The sequence below is a fragment of the Anguilla anguilla genome, chromosome 16 (genome assembly GCF_013347855.1).
Source record: "Anguilla anguilla isolate fAngAng1 chromosome 16, fAngAng1.pri, whole genome shotgun sequence".
NCBI classification, from domain to species: Eukaryota; Metazoa; Chordata; class Actinopteri; order Anguilliformes; family Anguillidae; genus Anguilla; species Anguilla anguilla.
Window position 1 is genome coordinate 19,750,913 of NC_049216.1, and position 20,018 is coordinate 19,770,930.

The 20,018-nt window shown below is 44.2% G+C and overlaps 1 protein-coding gene across 1 annotated transcript; it reads right to left on the reverse strand.

Moving 5' to 3' along the window:
• Window positions 1–1,454: 1,454 nt before the first annotated feature.
• On the reverse strand, window positions 1,455–19,686 carry tbc1d2b (TBC1 domain family, member 2B). Its single transcript, XM_035396125.1, has 13 exons — window positions 19,288–19,686; window positions 17,831–17,981; window positions 14,809–14,962; window positions 12,454–12,617; window positions 11,488–11,714; window positions 8,432–8,824; window positions 7,943–8,053; window positions 7,049–7,251; window positions 6,144–6,635; window positions 5,550–5,667; window positions 4,824–5,009; window positions 4,291–4,412; window positions 1,455–3,737 (listed from the first exon to the last, which is right to left on the reverse strand). Exons 1-13 carry the CDS (start codon window positions 19,624–19,626, stop codon window positions 3,542–3,544), a joined length of 2,856 nt encoding a protein of 951 aa, XP_035252016.1. The 5' UTR covers window positions 19,627–19,686; the 3' UTR covers window positions 1,455–3,541.
• Window positions 19,687–20,018: the final 332 nt, after the last annotated feature.

The window sequence follows — 20,018 nt, forward strand, 5'->3', positions numbered from 1 at the left end:
CAATTTCAAAAATTTAAGTACGCACAGTTCTGAACATTGCAAAAGCTATATTGCCAATTTACTATCACAGAGCTATGCTGAAAAAAACAGACCCCATGAGTCAGGATTAGCTAATCCAAAATTAACTGCAACCCAAAGCCACCCAGGACAAAAGATCCTGGGCCTCTCTCGAGTTAGGGCTTTACAGCAGTTAGTGGTTGATGAGATACTCCTGCCATCTACTGGTAATGAGGGGAAATTAGATTTTTCACTGCATCGAGATTTGGTGTAGGTGATTTTTAAAGCACCTTGGAAGAAGAAGGAACAGGTGAAATTTTCAGGTGGTTAAAGGTATGACCACTTTACCCTTTTTTTGGATCTCCAGTTTTTGGAAAATTTGTAGCACCAGGTCATGAGTGACCACAGATGAACAGTCACACTTCACTTTTTTTAAATATCCAGATGGGATTTAAAGAATTTCATGAATTTCTGAAGCACAGATGTGAAAATACCCCCATGACTACAACAGCAGTATGTGTGTTCGGATAGGCATGCAGCCATAATCACCAGACTGCAAGAAGGAAGAGCTGTGCTGGCTGTACCTTTACATGCATCAGCTCATCCGTTTAGTTCTATGGAATTAAAATGGGCGAATGGCTGCTGCGGACACGTCGCTGCCTGCTTCATTTACCCTTTGACTTCAGCCACTGGCACAAAAGAGCAATGTCCGGCTCCAAGCAAGCCACAGACAGGTCATGTGATTCCACAGGACATTGATCCTCTTATTTCTTCATAACAGCCTCACCTTCTCTTTGTCATCCTTCATTCTTCACCTTCTCATTACAATGTCACTGTTGACTACAGATCAATTACCCATAAGGCACTGAAATTATTTCATGGCAGACAGATATTAAGATGAAGCATTGTCTTGAGAATCAGCTTTGCCTGTAAGAATGTGACTGTCCTCACTTTCATACTTTGGCATGCATTCAGAAGCTTATCTGATCCTTCTTCCCCAGTTGCCTTGACAACCAGCCAGGCCATTCCATTACAATAAAAAGAGGTTTAGTATTCTCTCTCTTACACACACATGAACACACACACAGACATGCATACAACAGAGAACACACACACACACACACACAGACATACATGTGTTTACACAGTACACTAAGAATCACATAAAAAATATTTTAAGAGTGAGTGTGCATAGTCTACATGTAGTATCATGGTTTGGAATCCGTACTTCATCCTCTGTATAAAGTGAAAATGACCTTGCCAGCCATCTTCGGTTTAGTTTCATTCCAGTTCTAAACAACAAAAATGGTTCACAGTGACACATATTTGAGCAGTTTTTCACCCAGCAGAACAGTGGACAGACACCCCATGAATCCTTATGAAAATGCACACCCTATCCTATTGTGTTCATAGACTCAATAATAAATATAAAGGAAAATAAAGGAAAGAAGCAACACTGGCAGCTATAGGAGGGTTTATTGACTACTCATACCTTTGATACAAAACATGAATATAAAGCAAATATACTGCAATACTACAGGGGAACAGAAACATTCAGAATAACATATATGACGATCAGGACAGTTCAGAAGTTTCAGAAAGACAGTGCCCATCCATGTCAATGCTAAATCTCTCGAGCACAACACTTTCAGGGTTATGTGCAATACATTTGGTGAGGAAATATAACTGGAATTCCCCATTACAGCTTATTCCATACAAGAGTGAACAACAGAAAAAGTATATATTTTTTAAAAGGCTATACTTGATTGTTTTGAATTTTTTTTTGTATGCCAGATAATACACAGTACTTCAAACAGAGAGTAATATAATACGGTGTGACAGAAAATCTCTAGCTGATTTACAAAAAAAGAGCAACATCTAAAAAACTGGAAGAAAAGTAAAACATTCTGGCTCCCTAACAGAGTATATGTTATAATTCTTTCTGTACATTGTTGGTCACATATTGACAATGAAAATATTACAGCATATAGTATCGCCAATTAAAAAAGATTTCTAATTCAGCATGGAAAAAAATATGAAAAGTTACAGATAAGGGACACTGATTAATATTTTGTCATTGTTTGGGTCTGAAAGGGGAAATAAGCCACAATTTGCAATAACTATTTTTCTCGCTAAGGAGATGGCAGGAAAAAAACAATGATGCATGTTATCAAAAAGGGACAAACTTAACAATTCAGGTCCAGAGAGACCAGCTCTCCAAATAAACTTCACAGTACTTCCATGATTAACATTCTTCATTGTTTACATTTGGACTAGACAGCATCATTCTGATAATATGCTATTATGACCAGAGGAGAATACAGGACTGTAATGACAATACCACAGCGACAAAATACAATAGAATTCATTGCAGCAACACATTTATGAATAATTATGTGAAAATGTGATTGATCGATATTGGAAGTTAGAAATGGGCCTGACATCATAACATTCATTAGATGTGCCATAAAAGGAATGTAAAATGTATAAAGTGTAAACAAAAGGCCTATTGTAAAGAGCAGGATAAAAGTTCTAGGTGTTAAGACTTTATATATAAAAAAAACAATAAAAAAAACTTCCCTTATGTGAAATGTCCTTCAACCAGACGGATAAACTAGAGCAAACCGCAAGGTGGAAAAATCCCCTTAATAACCTGCTGTCTGTAGCAGCTAATGGACCTGGAAGCCTTCTACATGAATGACTGACAACACACTGACAGTACACAATGATGCCTGAGTCTAACCTTCCACACGGTTCATCTCTCTGTAGGAAACTGTAAAACACAGTACCTTGGCTGTAAAGCTAGCCAGGTGCCACAGCCATGAACAAATAATTCAGGGGAGCACGTATACGATGTCCGGTATAAGGAGGAGGTGAACACCATCTACTCAAACATGGCAGCGACAGTACATTTAAAGCACAGGAAACAAGCCGCAGCAAGAGAAAATAGGTTGATGCAATCTAAAGAAGCTTGTGCACTGCAATAATGTGTACAGCATGCAACCAATCCGTTCCTGCTTCCGTTTACTCAGATGAGAATCTGTTTATTTTACAATAAAAAAGTGAAAAAAGTTGGTGAGTACAAATACTGATTTCGATCACTTGAAGGGCCAACGTCACTGGTAAAATTTACAAGCTGCATGGCAATGGAATTTTACTTTCAGCCCTCTCAGCCTAACAATCCCCACCATGAACGCACTAAGAATGTAAAACAAAAGGAAAAGTGGATATGATGGAACTGTTAAAAATACCAGTAAACATACCAGGCCCTCACAATCCATGGATCTGTCAAAAATACCAGTAATACCAGCAGGCCTCCGGACCACAATCTGCCAAATGCCTGCAGATCAAGAATGAATAACATTTCCAGCTCAAATACCTCTCGCATGAATACACCTTAAGACATGTCCAGCATATCAGGGTCTCTCAGAGTAGTGAATCTGCTGAGTCACCCTGGGAATGCAGCCCCGGGAATGCAGCCCTGGACCCACAGAGACAAATGCGCTCTCTCCACTGGCTGGCCCGTGAGGTGGCTGATCTTCAGTTAGTTGTCCTCCTCATCGTCGCTGATGAGCGTCCTACCGTCAGGGTCGGTCGCCCGCTCCTTCAGGAATGTCTGGCGAATGGCCTCCAGCTCGGTCAGCTCCAGGCGGACCCGCTCCAGGTGGAAGGTGCGACGGTTCTGGATTTGCCTGAGGGGGAAGGGGTTCATGTCCACGAAGGCTATGTTCATCAGCTTCCTGCAGAGGGAGACAGAGTGCAGCGTTAAGCCCCCTGTTTATGTTTCAAACAGGTCAGATATGATGCAGCTTTCAAAGACTGCCATCAAATACTTCCTTCCTTTCTTCCTTCCCTCCATCCCTGCCCCCTCATCTATTTGATGCCTTGCCAGGGATTGTTAGAATTGTTTAATACATGATGCATCCTTGTTTGCCTCCTTCAGTGAAGGATACAATGATAAAGCCTTTGTGGAAGCCATCTGACCTGAATGTGACTGCAAGTCCCACAATGCTTTGCATCCAACCAGGGTTTGATCAAGTCAGTGACTGACAGCTCACTGTAGCTCCATCCATTCAAAAAGCCTCAGTCATCCATCACTAGCTCATATATACATAGTTATATTTTACAGACAGCCAAATGAGCTAATATTAATTACAAATTGTAAATACACACATGTAAAATATTTGACCATTTGTATGGCATTCAATGTGGCATGATATAAATTGCCAATATTAATGTAATATCCAGATGAACCAGGGATATCTTTGTATCTTTCAGAAAGAGCCTTTTTACCTCGCATCCAGAATAGTGTGCGTGAAATAGCGGAGGTACTTGAAAATGGCCATGGAGTCCTGCAGCTTGAGAAACTCCTCCTCTTTGTACTTGAAAAGAGCGAGGGCAAAGCGAAACATGATCTGAGGAAGACAAAAGAGAGTGAGTAACAGTTAGAGCGAGAGAGTGAGAGGTGAGAGAGAGGGATATAACCCCAGAGAACGCCAATGTCACAGGGAAGATCCACCGACCTATCCATATATTACCAGGGCCATGCACTGCCTTGTTGTAAAGCACATTTTAATATAGCAGGTGCTCATGGCAGATGTACTTTAAAGAATATTAATATTCTACTTTATTCTATATTCTCCTGGGGCAGCATAAAATCACATTTCACTGGATACATTTTACCAGAATATACGTATAGCTACATTTCTTCAAAGTTTCTAATATTAGCACTCAGATAATCCTGAATCTCTTCACACAGTAGGAGACTAAGACTACTTTCTGACCTGCCTGCATTTGAGATTCAGTCCATCCAGCTGTGGCCTTACCTTGGGCCCCTCATACAGAAAGGCGTCCCAGATTTTGAAGAGGATGTCGCTAACCACGCTGTCCACAAACACCACCAGGAACCAGTTGAAGGTGATGAGGGAGAAGTCCACTTTGTGGAGCTCAAAATGGCTGTGGAGACGAGGGAGCTTCTCGCTCATCAGGTCCTTGAACACGCGCTGATCAACCTGGAGAAACATGGAGGGCGAGACTCAGAACCTCCACGCTTCATTCAGCCCAGTCCTCATAAACGTAGTCCACCATCAAAGTGCACATCCAATCATAACAGGAATAAAAAATTTAAAAAAATCTCCAAAAGTATATGTTAATAAAACTGGATAAAATGTTCCCACCTTAAATAAGGTTACGCTTTATTATCTCATTATATGAACTTGTGTGTTCCCTTTCTATTGATTAGATAAGCATCATAAATATCTGACATATGCAATGGTTGTGAGCAGCATTAGAGAAAACGTGGCGTAAGATGGACTTCCTACACTGCGTGCAAGTGTTGACACACTGGGAAGGAAGTGTGCGACACACACTCCAGGTCTATGTGTTTGCGTGATGTTGGCCTGCTGTTAAGCTACAGAAGACAATCACAGATCATGCCTCTGAACAGCACGCTTGGTCAAACGATGATGAGATCATCATCATGTGACACAGCATATCTCTGGGCCTCACAGAGGCCCATCTCCTCAGTCATTCAGGCAAGTAGGCAGGCTTACCTGTGACCCGAGCAGCGTCTTGGTGTAGTAGTCTCGCGGCATGAACACTTCTACGAGGACAACGAGGCACCAGAAGGCATCTACCTCTTCCAGATAGAGGAGAGCAATGGCAGCCAGTCTGGAGGGCAGACAGAGAACCACTGCATCAGTTTCTACAGTAAATAATTCAGAGAAGAACCAGCAGGGTGCTCCGCCCACTATCTGACCGCACCTATAAATATCCATCCTGTGGTTATTATTCTCTCATTGTTCACCTGGAGTACATGAGCATTACTACAATAGTACAGGACAATATGCATAAGATCTACATGAAACAGCATAAAATTTGAAACAGTGCCATATTGTTACAGTCTATCATCCAAGGTCTGGATTTCATCAACTTTTGTCCTTAAGATTAAATGTAATTTAAATATAATTTTTGGATTCTGAAAAAACTGTCTGGCAGGTTAATTGTGAGATCGATGAACTCACCAAACAGTGTATATGATGAAAGATTATTTAAGTTATTTGTAAATCTAGACTACAGATTTTTAGGCCTGGATTCTAAGCATAAAGATAATGCAGGTGGGCAGGAGAGGAGGCCCGTGGAGCTACCTGTTGAGGCCCTGGCAGTAGCCGATGTCAGGGTTCCTCCATGAAAAGGCCATGAGCACGTTCCTCAGTTTGTGGATTCCCTGGGACTCCGGGGAGGAGTAGTGCTTGTTGTTGGGCAGCGTGCGCAGCAGGTCCAGCTCGATCTGCTTGGAGGCGGGGTTCTGCTTCTCCCGGGCCACGCCCAGCAGGTTCTCATAGTAGTTGGCCTTTTCGCTCTCCGGGAACTTCTTGATGTGGAATTCCACACACGAGCGCCACACCTTGGAGCGGTGCTCGTGCGGCACGCCGCTCCGCACCAGGGCCTTCAGCTCTGGCGACCGCGCCATGTCCCGGGTACCCATCCCCGCCAGGTAGTTCTCCCACTTCACCCCGACCGACACCTCCTGCTCCGTCAGGGACAGGGACTTCAGGTCCAGCGCCCGCACCTTCGCCACCAGCCTCTCCTCCTCGTCATCCTCCGGGACGGTCTTGAAGCCGTACACGTCGTACTCGCTGCGGGAGGAAGGAGGGGGTGAATAAAGAGAATCCACAAAAGCACAGACACTGCCCCGTACCAACAACATCCATGTGGAAAAGCCACTCGGAAACACCAAGATGTTACTTTATCATTTATTATTTCAGTGGGTACAAGCAAGACACCTTTCAATGTGCTCACAGGACTGCTCACTTGAAGAAAAATGATAAAGGTAAAATTTGGGTGTCATAACATTAAATAATGAGTCAAAGTAACTTGGCAAGTAGAAACACTGGATTTAGTGTCCGGCGAGTGACACAGAATGAGATGATGTGTGAGACTCTGGCTGAGTTGTGATGAACACGGTGGGGTGATGTCACATGAAAGTTTGAGAGTGATGTCAGCGGGAGGTTTAGCAGGGGGTCGGGGCGAGGGGGTGGGGCTGCAGTACCTGACGGGGTGGGGCTTGAGGATCTGCTGCTCCTGCTGGTCGTCGCCCCCGCCTTCCACCTGCAGGGCGTCCTCCAGCAGGCGGGAGATGACCTCGCGCGCGGGACTCTGCTCTGAGGAAGAGCACACCGGGTTCTTCACCTCCTGCAGTAGCACCAGGTACTTACTCTCCACCTGGCACAGCTTGGCCTCCAGAGCTGTGTACTGTCAGCACAGGAGATACGCACAGTTAACAGAGTTACAACGCAAGAGTACTGGGAACAAGGGAGGGACGCAGTCATGCATGATCCATCCTTGCACAACTCCTCATGACGACTTTTAAAATGTAGAAGTCCACTTATGTATATTTAGAATTTTTTTAAAACTTTTTGTGCTAAAAGAAACTAATAACAAAAATAAAAAAAGGCAAATAGAGATTTAGTAGTGTACTCGCAGGATAAAAAGTTAACAAAATATTGCATAAGTGTACATACAACACATACAGCATGTGCACATGCAGCATTGGGACCAGCTATAGAAAGACACATAATAAATGGAAAGGTAGTGCACTGATCACCTTGGATATGCAATCCGGTCGCAGAATACATTACTACATACAAAAACTACACACGTTTAAAAACAAAATGTATTTAACAGCATGAATGACTTTTGTGCATCGTATTGTAGAACAAGTAATTCGGTTGAATTTCCCTTCCAAGAAAGCTGACTCAGCAGTGCTTACTTCTCAGAACTATGATAGGATCTCTCTCATTTGTGCTAAAATTGTGTGAGCCTCATTACACAGACAGACAGTCAGACAGACATGCACACACACACACACAAGCTTCTTCCTTTACTTGCATGGTACACTTCCTGTGCTAAGGCCAGAGGGACGCTAAGAGGAAGCTGACATTACCTTGGCCTCCATGGCCTTCTCTCTCCCCTCCGCATTTCGACGCAGGACAGTCAGCTCCAATATCTCTTTATTCAGGAACTTGTTCTGGTTCTTGTAGCCTTCGAGACAGTCCTAATATCAGGCAGAAATATCACAATTTTAGCACTGAGTATTTACCCTTTTTTGCAATGCCAAAGCTACCGCTAATCGCCACAATGACTCAAGTTACCAGGGATTCCCGGTTACCCAGTTTCTAAAGAATGACGCTGCTTCCTCATAGTCTACTTAGTCTAACACTGTCTTGTAATTCCTCCCAAAATGTACCAGATATCATTTGCTTATCATTGTTCATTTGAGTTCTGGAATGGAAACAGAGTATTCACAGAGGAGTGGGAGGACAAGAATGGACTGAATCAGCAGCATGAACATGCAGTGAACAGTGAATGTGCATGCAGAGAACAGATTCAAATCTTAAGAGCGAGTGCAGCTGCCACACACTGCAGGTTCTACCTTCATTTTGTCCAGCTCCTGACACTCCCGGCCGACAGAGGACGGCGAGCTGCATTCGGTGGGGCTGGCCTCCTCGCTGCCCCCAGCCCCACCCCCGGCCCCGCCCTGCTGCTGCGACAGCTTGATGATGACCTCGTCCTTGGCCTGGATGGTCTCCATGAGCATGCTCAGCTGCTCGTTCATCTCCCCCACCTTGTTCTTCAGCGTCTTCAGTTCCTGCTGCAGGTTTTCCTTCTCCAGCGCCAGCTTCTCCATGTGCCCGCAGAGGGCCTGGATCTGGCCGTCCCTCTCTTTGAGGAGCGGGGACGTGCTCTGTGGCCCCTCGGGGCCCGCCGCTGGCCACCTCTCAGTCTGAGAGCTCCGCAGGGTCTGCTGCAGGAGCCTCACCAGCTCCTGAGAGAGAAGGGAGACGGCCATAAGAACCAGCACCATGATGACTACTGGGGTTAGCACATTAAGGCCCCACACACAGCAGCTAAACAAACCTTATCGACACCTAAGTCAGACCAGCAAGCGTGCACACGCACGCACGCACGCACATGCACAGACCCTACACAAACACACATGCACAGTGACACAATGCATTTTCAGGGAAAGCTGACCTAAAGAAATAAAACCTAAATAAGGCATACAGACTGGCAGTGTACACACACACACACACACACTGCATATTCGGACTTACCAAAATAAGAAAAAATCCTAGTTTGCCAGCATTCATTATAATTTAACTTAAAGCCGACTCAATAGTTTAGATCATGATTGTGGAATACATAGATGCTACAGACTGCTTTTATACTTGACACTGACCCCACTGAATGCAACCTGCTGAACTAATCAACTCGCAGTCTTTATCCTAATGCTGGTTCTGCAACATAACTGTCATCATCAAATGACCAGTGCATGTGTGGATGCTTCCTGTGAGCACCACAGGGGCCACTCTGTGTTGCTTAGATCAACCTCCGCAGACGAGAAGACAGAAGCAGCAAATGACTCAATCACTATTCCTCGCGTCAACAGGAAGCCAGACATGTCTTCCTAGGAGTCCCTTCTCTCAACAGCCTGAGATACAGTACAAACAAATGCACTGTACACATGACACAATTCCATCTATCAACTGTTTAATCCAATAGCAGTATTTAATAAAAAACAGTAGGCTAATTACTAAAATTTTGGGAATGCTGTAGCAATTGAACATCTCTCTTAAGAAAGTTGAGTAACTCGCTATCCTGTAGCATTTTGATTTGCCAGAGACAAATTTCATTACAAAACATAACGAGGCAGCCAAGCAATCCAATTTGTTCACTGGACAGCTGAATGCTTTCCACAGAGTGTGGTTAATTTGTTCCACTGACTTCAACTAGGGGAGAAATTTGCAACAACAACAGCTCTGCGATCTAGAGAACTATTAGGTCTAATTCTCCATAATCTGCTACTAAAACACAATCAGGGCCTGGGAGTTTTGTCTACTCAAACTCCTGTTAACTCCATCTAATTTAATTTCAGGCACATCAGATTTAATTCCGAGTCAGTTCAATGGAGACAAGTACAGCTCTCATGAAGGCAACACAGTTTTTGTAAAACTAACAGCCAATGAGCTCCTGCATCATTTTCCATGCAGCGAGGCATTCATCAGGCCCAGGCTAATGGGCTAGCTCAGGAAAACACAGCACTGCCACAAGTACCGCAAGGGACCAACTCAAATCTCTGCACTCACTTATCCAAATTACAAAATGAGCTTTATGATTCATGCATTGCAATTTTGTTATTGTTTAGTTCCCATTTGCATAATGTTACTGTGCTTACTAAGGGTTTAGATAAATTGAATCTACAGCACACCCTGAGTGCTTTTACACACCCACAGCTGCAGTTTATTTTTTATGTTCGGTGCCGGCATTCAGCACATGGACGCTGAGAATTATTTCTAGCCTCATATGTGGCAGCATTAAAATGTGTGAAGAAAGAGTTGAAATGTCACGAGTTATTTAGTGCGACACCGTGCGCTCTTTCATGTCTATTTTTAGACAAGCGGGGGCGTGTGTGTTTGTGAGAACTGAGACATCTGTGCTATACACGTGGCCAGGCGTACAGCTGGGGTAAGCACATGGGGGAACTTCTCAATAAAAAAAGAAAGTCACAAGGTGGAAAACAGCGAGGTCACAAGAGCCTCTCTCCCCACCCTCTGCTAATGAGGAATAAGCCACCGTCTCTTGTGACCTGAAGTAGGCGGATGACATGTTCACCTGCTGGCACCACCATTGTGCTGTCCACCTAAGGTACTTCCCCGAAATTGCTTGAAGTTGTATACTGAAAACTCTCAGTTATAGCTGGGTTAGCCGTGTTAAAAATTAAGAAACGCAAGCCACTGTAGAATAAATCGCACAAGTAATGAGGATTATGCAATGCCAAAGGATGGAGACTTTTAACAGCAACTGCCCTATGGACAGTCGTCACAGTCTTATCACAACCTGGCGTCCATATTGCCACCCTCAGAGCCTAAGAGACTAAGCCCATCTGCTCAGGAGCACTGAGAGAGGCTCTGGGTGAGTAATGGCTCAGAAATGGCTCTGACGGTGAGAATATGAACGTCAGGCTGTGGCGGGCAGGGCGTGGTCATGTGGAATACAGACATGTCACAGTTCTGATAATACAAGCGTAAGACACATAAGCTGGAGCAGAAAACAGCATCCAAGCAAACAGACCATAACCATAAACATGGAGCAAGGAGAAAGCTGCGAAGGGAAGTGACACGTTGCCACTTCCTTCTTTCTCCTCGGCAGTGTGTGAATGACTGACTGGCCCCATGGAGGAAGGGAGAGGGAAAGGTCCAGGCTGCAGGAAATCCCCCACGCTCACTAATCAGGCCCTCAGCAGACAGCCGCCAGGCCCCGAGACAGAGCGGCCCTTCACTCCCGCGCTAATCGCCCCGGGTGACGCGCAGCCCTTCACTGTGGGGTGATGTATACCGTTCCGCCTCCTCGTTAAATATGCGGTGGGCCTGATCTATGTGTGGCCACCGTGGGTGGGGTGGGGGGTACCCACGATGCCCTGCGGCGCACCTTCTGACTGGCCAGCTCCTCCCGCAGCCTCCCCAGCGCCTCCTCCTGGCTCTGCAGCCGCAGCTGGGCCTCGGACGCCTTGCTCCCGTTACACTCCACGGGCGACGTCTCCGTGCTCCGGCTCAGCCTGCCGGAGCTCATCATGTCCCTCAGGAAGGGCAGCCGGGGGCGCGAGGAGGTGGAAGAGGAGCGCCCGAAATCGAACGTGAACGCAGAGCCAATGGAGTCTGGGGCAAAGGACAGGGGAGAGGAGAGACAGACAGGTGGATTAAACATCCACGCCACATTTCTGATTCATTTCATACTATAACTAAAGTCTGGGAATATAAAGGAAGAGCTCTGCTGGATAAGGCCATTACCTAGGCTGCTCAGTAAAGGCTTTTGTTTACTATAGCTGATTTTTCAACAGACAATAAACTTTTCACTTCCTCAAAAGAATGTGAGCACAACAGTGTAAAGTTGTTGGGGTTAGGTCACCAGACTTTACCTCTTTTAGCGCAGCTGTTTGTAAATATAGGGAAGTATCACATGTACAGCATGCCATACAAATATGACTATTTCCTGTTCTGCAGAAAGATTTCACATCGTATTTTCTACATATACCAATAATGTTAAAAGAAACAATCATTTATGATACAATATAATGAGATATATTTCTGTTTATTGAGGCCTTTAAAGTTTTCCACACAAAGTTTTAATAAGAGATGTCAGAGTCATCTGGGGGCAGGTCAACATGGTATGTAACGAATGTAGCAAAACATACAGATACGATGCAGGGTTGCATTTGAAAATTTCTTAAAGCAATAGGACTGGAAAATAAAAGAAAATGGAACATATTTTAAAAGGCTAGTGGCCACTTCACATGGGCAACTGCATCCTGCAACCACCACAGGCTATAATGCAGTGGCTATCTAACACAGAAGTACATGGAAGCATGGGTACTGTAAGCTAAAAAAGGCTCCTCACGTCTATGAGTGTCAGAATGAGGTTTTTTGGAGATGTCTGCCATCTGGTCCTGCAGGTCCTTGGACGGGTGGTCCACCATCTCCCAGTCCTCATTGCTGGGTGTGTAGAACACGCTTCGCCTTCCCTCTCCGCCCCGCCCTGGCCGCAGCTGGGACACGGAGTTCCTGACAGCGCCCCAAAGAGGACAGAGGGGAGGGAGAGAGGAGGGGGGGAGAGAGAGGTAGAGAGAGGGAGAGAGATAGAGAACACACAGTCAGTCTGGGCCAGGGGTTCCCAGCACTGGCCCCCTGGGCATGCCATGACAGCAAGTTGGGTTTTGTTCCAAACGGGACGTGATCATTAAGCTTGTTGGAGCTTTCAACTTGGTTCTGAAACAGTGCATTACCAGACCATTGTCCTGCTTGAAAAACCCTGTTGTAGCAGAGTGGCTTGGAGTACACAAACCAATTAAAATTTCAGGAGCTGTAGGACCTCGTTTCAACATTCAGTATTAATTTACCGAAGAAATGTGTCACCCTCTACTCCGCTCAATTGAGTGATTCAAGCACACAATAGGCAGTCAATCCAAACATGATTTCAATCAGTGGGGCTGTTTAGGGTACAGTTACAGCTGTTTGAGCATAGTTTGCTGTCATCTCCATAGATAAGACTTGCCGCTCTGAAGACACAATCGATCTCTTTACTCCACTATCTTATGGTAATTAGGAGGCATCTCCTTGTCTGCGAGAAGACAGGTTGAAGGTGATTCATTAGTTGAAATTTTTTGGCATTCTACACCCCACTACATTTAAGGTAATATCTGCTTTCTCAAGGCATAGCCTACTGTATGCAGGAAATTATTTTGTATACTTCTTCAGACTGGTGCAACTTCCAGTTGACCAGTTCTGCTTTTTATTTTTAAGCAAGACAAACTCTAAGTTTGTTTACGAAATGCTACTCCTGAATACCGGCAGATTTGTGCAGTTGCAGTAGATCTGGAGGGTTTTCACATCACTGTCCTGTGCAGCTGCTTTAGGAACTTTATTTGGAATTTTATTTACACCCAGCCAGGCTCAAATCTTTGGCATTCCACTGCACTACGTCACTCCTGCGGATGTTTCCAGACTTCCAGATGTGCAGAAGCAGTCTGGAAGCGCTTTTGCCAGCACATAATGCAGACCTATTCTCGCCTAACAAAGCAGGTGAGAAAAAGTTCAGTTTCAATCCAAACTGCAGCTACCTAATTTTGAAGGAAACCAATCATGAAATGAGAACAAATTTTTCAAATTTATTATGAACTCAAATTAATTACTTGGATCCGTATTCAAATGCTGGTTCATCTTAAAAACGTACGCATCATCACTTCATGAAAGTGTGTTTAAGAAGCCTGCCTAACATAGTAGATAATAAATACTGAGCATTTCCTGCCTTGCAGGTGTGAGTGAATGCACATCTCTCTGCAGTGAAATAGCTGGAACTTCAAACAGGACTTGGGAAGGACAATCAACAGGGGTTTTCTCATTCAAACATACATATAAACAAAAAAATGAATCAAAACACACATTCCTAATATCGACATCCTCTAAACATACAGTACAGCCGATATATATGAACCAGCCTGACGAATAACACTTGAACTGTGACAGAAACCTGGGTCACATGGAAGCCCAGGTTAGGTGCAATGCCACTGTAGTGAAACTAATTTCGCAGCAGCATACAGCCTCTGGAAACATAACATCACTGTGCAAGCTGCTGTGGAGCTAGTTAAAGTGCATTTTCTTGTGCCAATTCACAAACTGTTGATGCCCCTTCACTATTCATTGTTAAACCAGCAGGTCAGGAGAAACCTCCGTAAACATCTATGGCAGGGGCGCAAAACAAGGGCCAATCCGTTTCAGGATTTTGTGCCAACTTCCGCTTGTAATTATTTAATTAGCTCAATCGAATCTCAATCTCTTGATACATTCGATACCTCTTCATATCTTGATACATTTGTATAAGCAACAACTACAGCAAAATACCCGAGGTGTATTGTAAATATTTTACAGAGCTCAAGCACAGGAGTTAACCCGCATAGTTTCTTTACAGCTGTCAGAAAAGTAAAACTAAAGTAACTGGTTGGAAGAAAAGCCAGTGCGTAGACTTCCCCTCCAGAACGGGAATTGTCCTTCGTGGCACACAAAACTGTCTGATCAGAAACAAAAAACTAAAACTGAAATACCATTAAGTAAGAGAACAATCCCTTTAATGCTTACAGTGATAATAAATTAATGTCCCATCAAAGATTAGTGTGTAGACAGCTTTGAGTGCCCCTCCTTTTGACTGTCCTTATACCTTTTTAATAGTAAATGCAGCATTTTAATCGCCAGGACTCACCTCAATTCTGTGCCCCAGTGCCGGAGGGAAAAGTTGTGGGGGGCGGGGCCACGGGCAGAGTGCAGGCCCACCAGGCCATCTGTATTGGTCTCCATGGCAAAGTCACTGCGGACCCTCTCCATGCTACTGCACGGCTTCTCCAGCGAATAGGCATCTGGAACCAGCACAGGGTGTAAGTCAGTGCAGCTTGTCCAGCTCGTCAACATTCATATTGCACAACTTACAGTAAGCATGGAATTTATTTGCCACTGCTTTGCCAAAGAAATTAGCATTTTCAGTCCCAGGAATAGCGCATGGATAGTGGTGCCAAGTACAAATCAAGTCTACAAGCTCCACAAACTGCTGAATTATAGATGCTCAAAGCGGTCTACCTCTCTCTCACCAACTCTCACTCTGACTCACACACCGATTCTCACACTCACTACGCAGACAGTGATTTCATGAACAGCCCTGGCTCATATCTGGCAAAACATTTGGAAAAGAGGGTGAGGCAATCCCCGGGAAATAACCGTTCATTACGTGGGCCCGTTCAGCCGAGTCATACAGTCCCTGCTAAGTTTCCCTGCCGTAGGTCCCTATGACAGCAGATTGGGTCGCTGTTCGCCGAATGACATGCTGCTTGTATTAACCAGGGACCAGGGCTGTGGAGAACCACACTGGAACGTCCACAACAACCACAGGCACACTCAGAAAGCTGAGCAGTGACGTCAAGGTGCAGAGATGTACTGATGTGAGATATCACCTTCGCACTTTCGGGCCCTGCAGTTTGCCCATGTGTGTGGTTAAATGCAATGCTAAAGTGCCCGTGGCCTTAACGGCCTGTTGTTCCCTACTGTCAACCCAGCTGTCTGTCGAATATATAAGGAGTTGTTTTTTTTCCAATAAGCGAAAAATTTGCAGAAAGCTTTTTCGTTCATGTCACGGTTTTTTTTTTTTTCCTCAAGTGAGATACTTCAAACCTTTTTTTTTTTTTTTTACGGTATTTTTGTCCACAACACCTTCTACATGTTGTAACGGGGAAATAAGTACTTTACCAGTTACAACAGCCAAGAGCAGCAGCAGCCAATTTACAATAAATGCAGCCAGAACAGTGAGAAAAAAAGAGTCATGTAATATGTACATATCAGTCATGTCATGTCATATGCACATACCAAAAAACATTACCGACATGTGATATAGCTGAAATACAGAATTATATTCCACCACATGAACAATGCTGTTCATCCGTCTAGACCAAAATACTGGCAAGCTCACCTAATGCTTTGACTCAGAGAAGGAGAGTTGAAACAGACGGTCATAAACCCAATCACCATCAGCAGTGCTCCATAACTTGGCCTCAGCCCTGCTTTACTTTTCACTATCAGGCGAATCCTCACATTTTGCATAGTGCATGTCATGTTTCCATTCCCACAGACTTACAGGAAAGCAAAATGTGGGGGGAAAAAAAAATCTTGGCTCAGACAGGAACTCCTGGCATGGTAATGTTCTGGCAGAGAGCTAAATTAGAAGCAAATGCGACCTCAAATCTGAACCAGCAGCCGTCCCTTTGACAAGCTGAAAACTGAGGATGACAAGCAACAAACCGTATGCCCCAATTAAATGTCTGCAAATGAATGTCTGCAGCCAGGCCCAGCCAGCTGTCAGACGCACAAGAGCGACTATCGTGGCTGCAGGTCACAGCCACCTTAGATACGGGGGCCTTGCTGAAGATGCGCATGCTGATTCGTAAACAAAGATGGAGAAAACAGGCACGACCAGAAGAGCACAAATACGCTGGAAAGGCAGGTGGCTGAGAGAGCTGGGAAGAAACTTCTGAGCGATGCTCTACAGGGAGCGGTCCACACGCTGATCTCATAGGAATTAACACCATGCGTGCAGTGTGTGGCCAAGCGTTCGTGGTTATGAACGCTAGTATCAGGTTATGGGCTTGTTTGCCACTTCATATCTTAGCATGACCTAGGGTGAGTTGCAAGCCAGCCTAAATGCTATGACAGCTAAGCAACAAGTGCTTCCTGGTAATTGTTGCTTCTTTAATTCCATGAGCCCACACTCTCGAAGCTAGACTTTGTCCAGGCTAATTTTTGGTTTGTGCAACCTGTGAAAATTAAGAAACTAATCATAAAAAGACACAACTGCTTCAAAATTATACCTATATGCATATACAGTAGCAGCACTCATACATCCAGAAGTGGTGCAGCACTACTTCTACTCAATGCCAGGGGAAACATAGCACATAAATATACATGCAATTATCAAAACATCTAGTATCTTTTCTGCATGAAATAACTAAAACTGTGCATCTCTAAAACTGTGCAAACTCTTGAACAGAGAATAAGTGAAATGAAAAATGGAAGAAGCATCGAAAAAAATGCCCCACTGGGTTTTGTTCCCACAGTAGCAAGGAGGAAGAGCCATTCTCAGCCAATTGATATTAACCAGGAACAGGCACTTAAGGTAACCATGCCATGACCCTAAACAAGTGGGAACCAGTTCATGGCTGTGATAAATTCATAATTCATGCTACTCAGTAGAGAAGACACCCTCCTATCAATTGGTATGCCTTTCAGAATTTATTTCAGACATAATGCAATCTACTCACTCCTTTAACAATAATCTTTAAGCAAAAATAAGAGTAATTGTCAAATGATAAATATCATTAAGGATCACTTTATTTGCAGACATGTTTACAGAAAGAGATACTCTGAAATCCGCACAGTTATAATCTCAAAATCAAATGGATTCAGTACAACAGGAAATCTTTGAACTATGGTTTTGATGCATTATATCTGGGTTGTGAAGCATTTGACTATAATCATTTCCAAACAGATAAGTGGAACAGCACACGCCCAGTGTTGCAAGATAATGCTACTTATCTGCAGTGCTGACATGGCACTATTGCGTCAACACTACCGATAAATCCTGAACCGTGTTAATCTTTAGGGATGTTAAGGGGAGCCTGTACACCCAAGGCCCACTGCGAAGGCCACAGGTGACGCTGTGCTTTTACCCGGCCAGTCATTACCTGCGTCTCTGGCCACCAGGCCGGTGTGTGGCTGGGACTGGGTGGGGGAGCTCCAGCTGTCCTGCAGTCCGGATCCTCGCAGGTTACAGAACTCCCATCGCTTCTGTTGCAGCTGCTGCAGCCAATACTGCATCACCTGCCTGTTCGGTGCCTGTTAATCATCAGACAGAGAGAGAAGGAAGAGAAATGGAGAGTGAGCATACAGTGTGTTTGACACTTGCTCTGGTTCTGGTCGCATTGTGTGTGCGTGTGTGTGCGTGCGTTTGCGTGTGCGTGTGTGTTGCAATCACAGCAATAATACAGTATTGTATCCACTAGTGTCCACTAACAACAAAGTAGCCTAACAAACTGTCATTGCGCATTACGCTGGGCTGATGACTCTCAATGATGACGTTCGACATAAGCAAAAGTGTTCGGACCTTAACTTCAAATGCTGTGACCAAAATACACATCATACACATTAAGTCGGTATTGCACACCTTGGCCACGACTTGAATCAACTTAAACAAGTTCCGTTACTGAAGAAAGGGTGTCATTAATTAATTTTGGTTTTAACGTCCGGGAAATATGTGACAGTCCCACTGCGCCTGCAATAGTCTTTCTGAAAAGTCAGTTGCAACACATAAAACTGAATTTCAAAGCAACCTTTCTTATCTGTCCAACGTTCCAGATTATATACAGAGACTGGCTTTCAAAAAAGCATTAATTAAACAGCTTTGACAGTTGGGCGTTATGAGCACACACCGTTATAAGCACCGTTATTAGACCAACCATGTACCCTTGGAATTAGAATGATCCTCACAATTTTAATGTTAAATCGGCCGATTCTAAGATTACCGCGGGTGCTAAATAGGCTATGCATATAGCCTACTATACTAGGTCACAATTCATTCGTGTCAAAAAGTAAGCTTTTTTTAAGCTTTCGTGTGTTTAAGTCGTTTTCCAAGTCGTCTCCTTTAAACAAACGCCCATGGAACACAAATCTGTAAGTTTATGTCCCTGCCCAAAAACGGACAAAGCGAAAACGCGACTCCACACAAGAAATAAACTCCTGGCAGGCTACTTCCTAAAACGTCTTGCTGCAATATGAGCCGTGCTAGTTAACAAATATTCTGATGTTAAAAGTAATATTTACGCCAGAAACGCTTTCATTTTTATCTTGAATTGTGATGGGGTGTGTTAAGATTTGAAACAGTAGTTTCTAAGGTACAACTTGTGCTCAAATCAGTTATGGGGGCAGTTTTCATTGCCACAATTGTTAAAAGCATCTGACAGCTGATCACATTCTGACTCGATTACTGCAAACATATGTTTTTCAATGTGTCAAATAAGATATATCTTGTACTGTGTTTGTGTAAAACAATGTTTTGCCAAGACCCTTATGTGCAACAAGCCAGTTGTACAGACATGGATTATGAGCAAGATTTGCAATCTAGTGGTACATCTTGGTTCGTTACCTTGAGCAGAAAGTCTTTTCCAGAAGCGTGGATCTCGAACTGCCCCTCTTCCCCCTCGACATCATAGCTGAAACAGGCATCGGCTATTTCAATATATCCCAACGGCAGCGAGTCCTGGGGAGACTTGAAGTAATACAAATAACATTTTCGGGGATCGTAAACGAACCAGCGGGTTTTGAACCCCTTAAGCGGACCCTTGCTTGCAAGTTTGTTCAGATAACCACATAATTTCGATGCCTGGTCCTTCGTCTCATCCGAGTCGGACACCTCGACGGACTTGGTAGCCAAAATCCTAGAGCCCCGAGGACGTTTTGCCTCTCCCCCATCCCCTCCATGCATTTTTCTTTGAAACTTTCTTCTTCTGCCACAGTGGATGCACAGTTAACTGCTTCCATCCGCATGACTGGTCGCTCATAGGCTCGTGATGCTGCAAAGAATTAAGGGAACTGTAGTTTTACCTACCAGAGTTCATTTTTTGTAGTCCATTAAAACGTTTCGCTTGAAAGTGCTCGCTTTCCACTGAATATATTATTTAATTAATTACAACGTGTGTCATTTATCTACAGAAAAGTACGACGAAATAGGGTCTGAATGTAACGACAACGATGCTGAAACGTGCAACTGTTTTTTCCCCCCTGAATTTCTGCTGACTATCTGAAAGTCAAATAACTTGAATTAGTTTGTCAAGTGAAACGATTTCAGAAGCTGCTTGTGTAGGTAATGTGTTTACA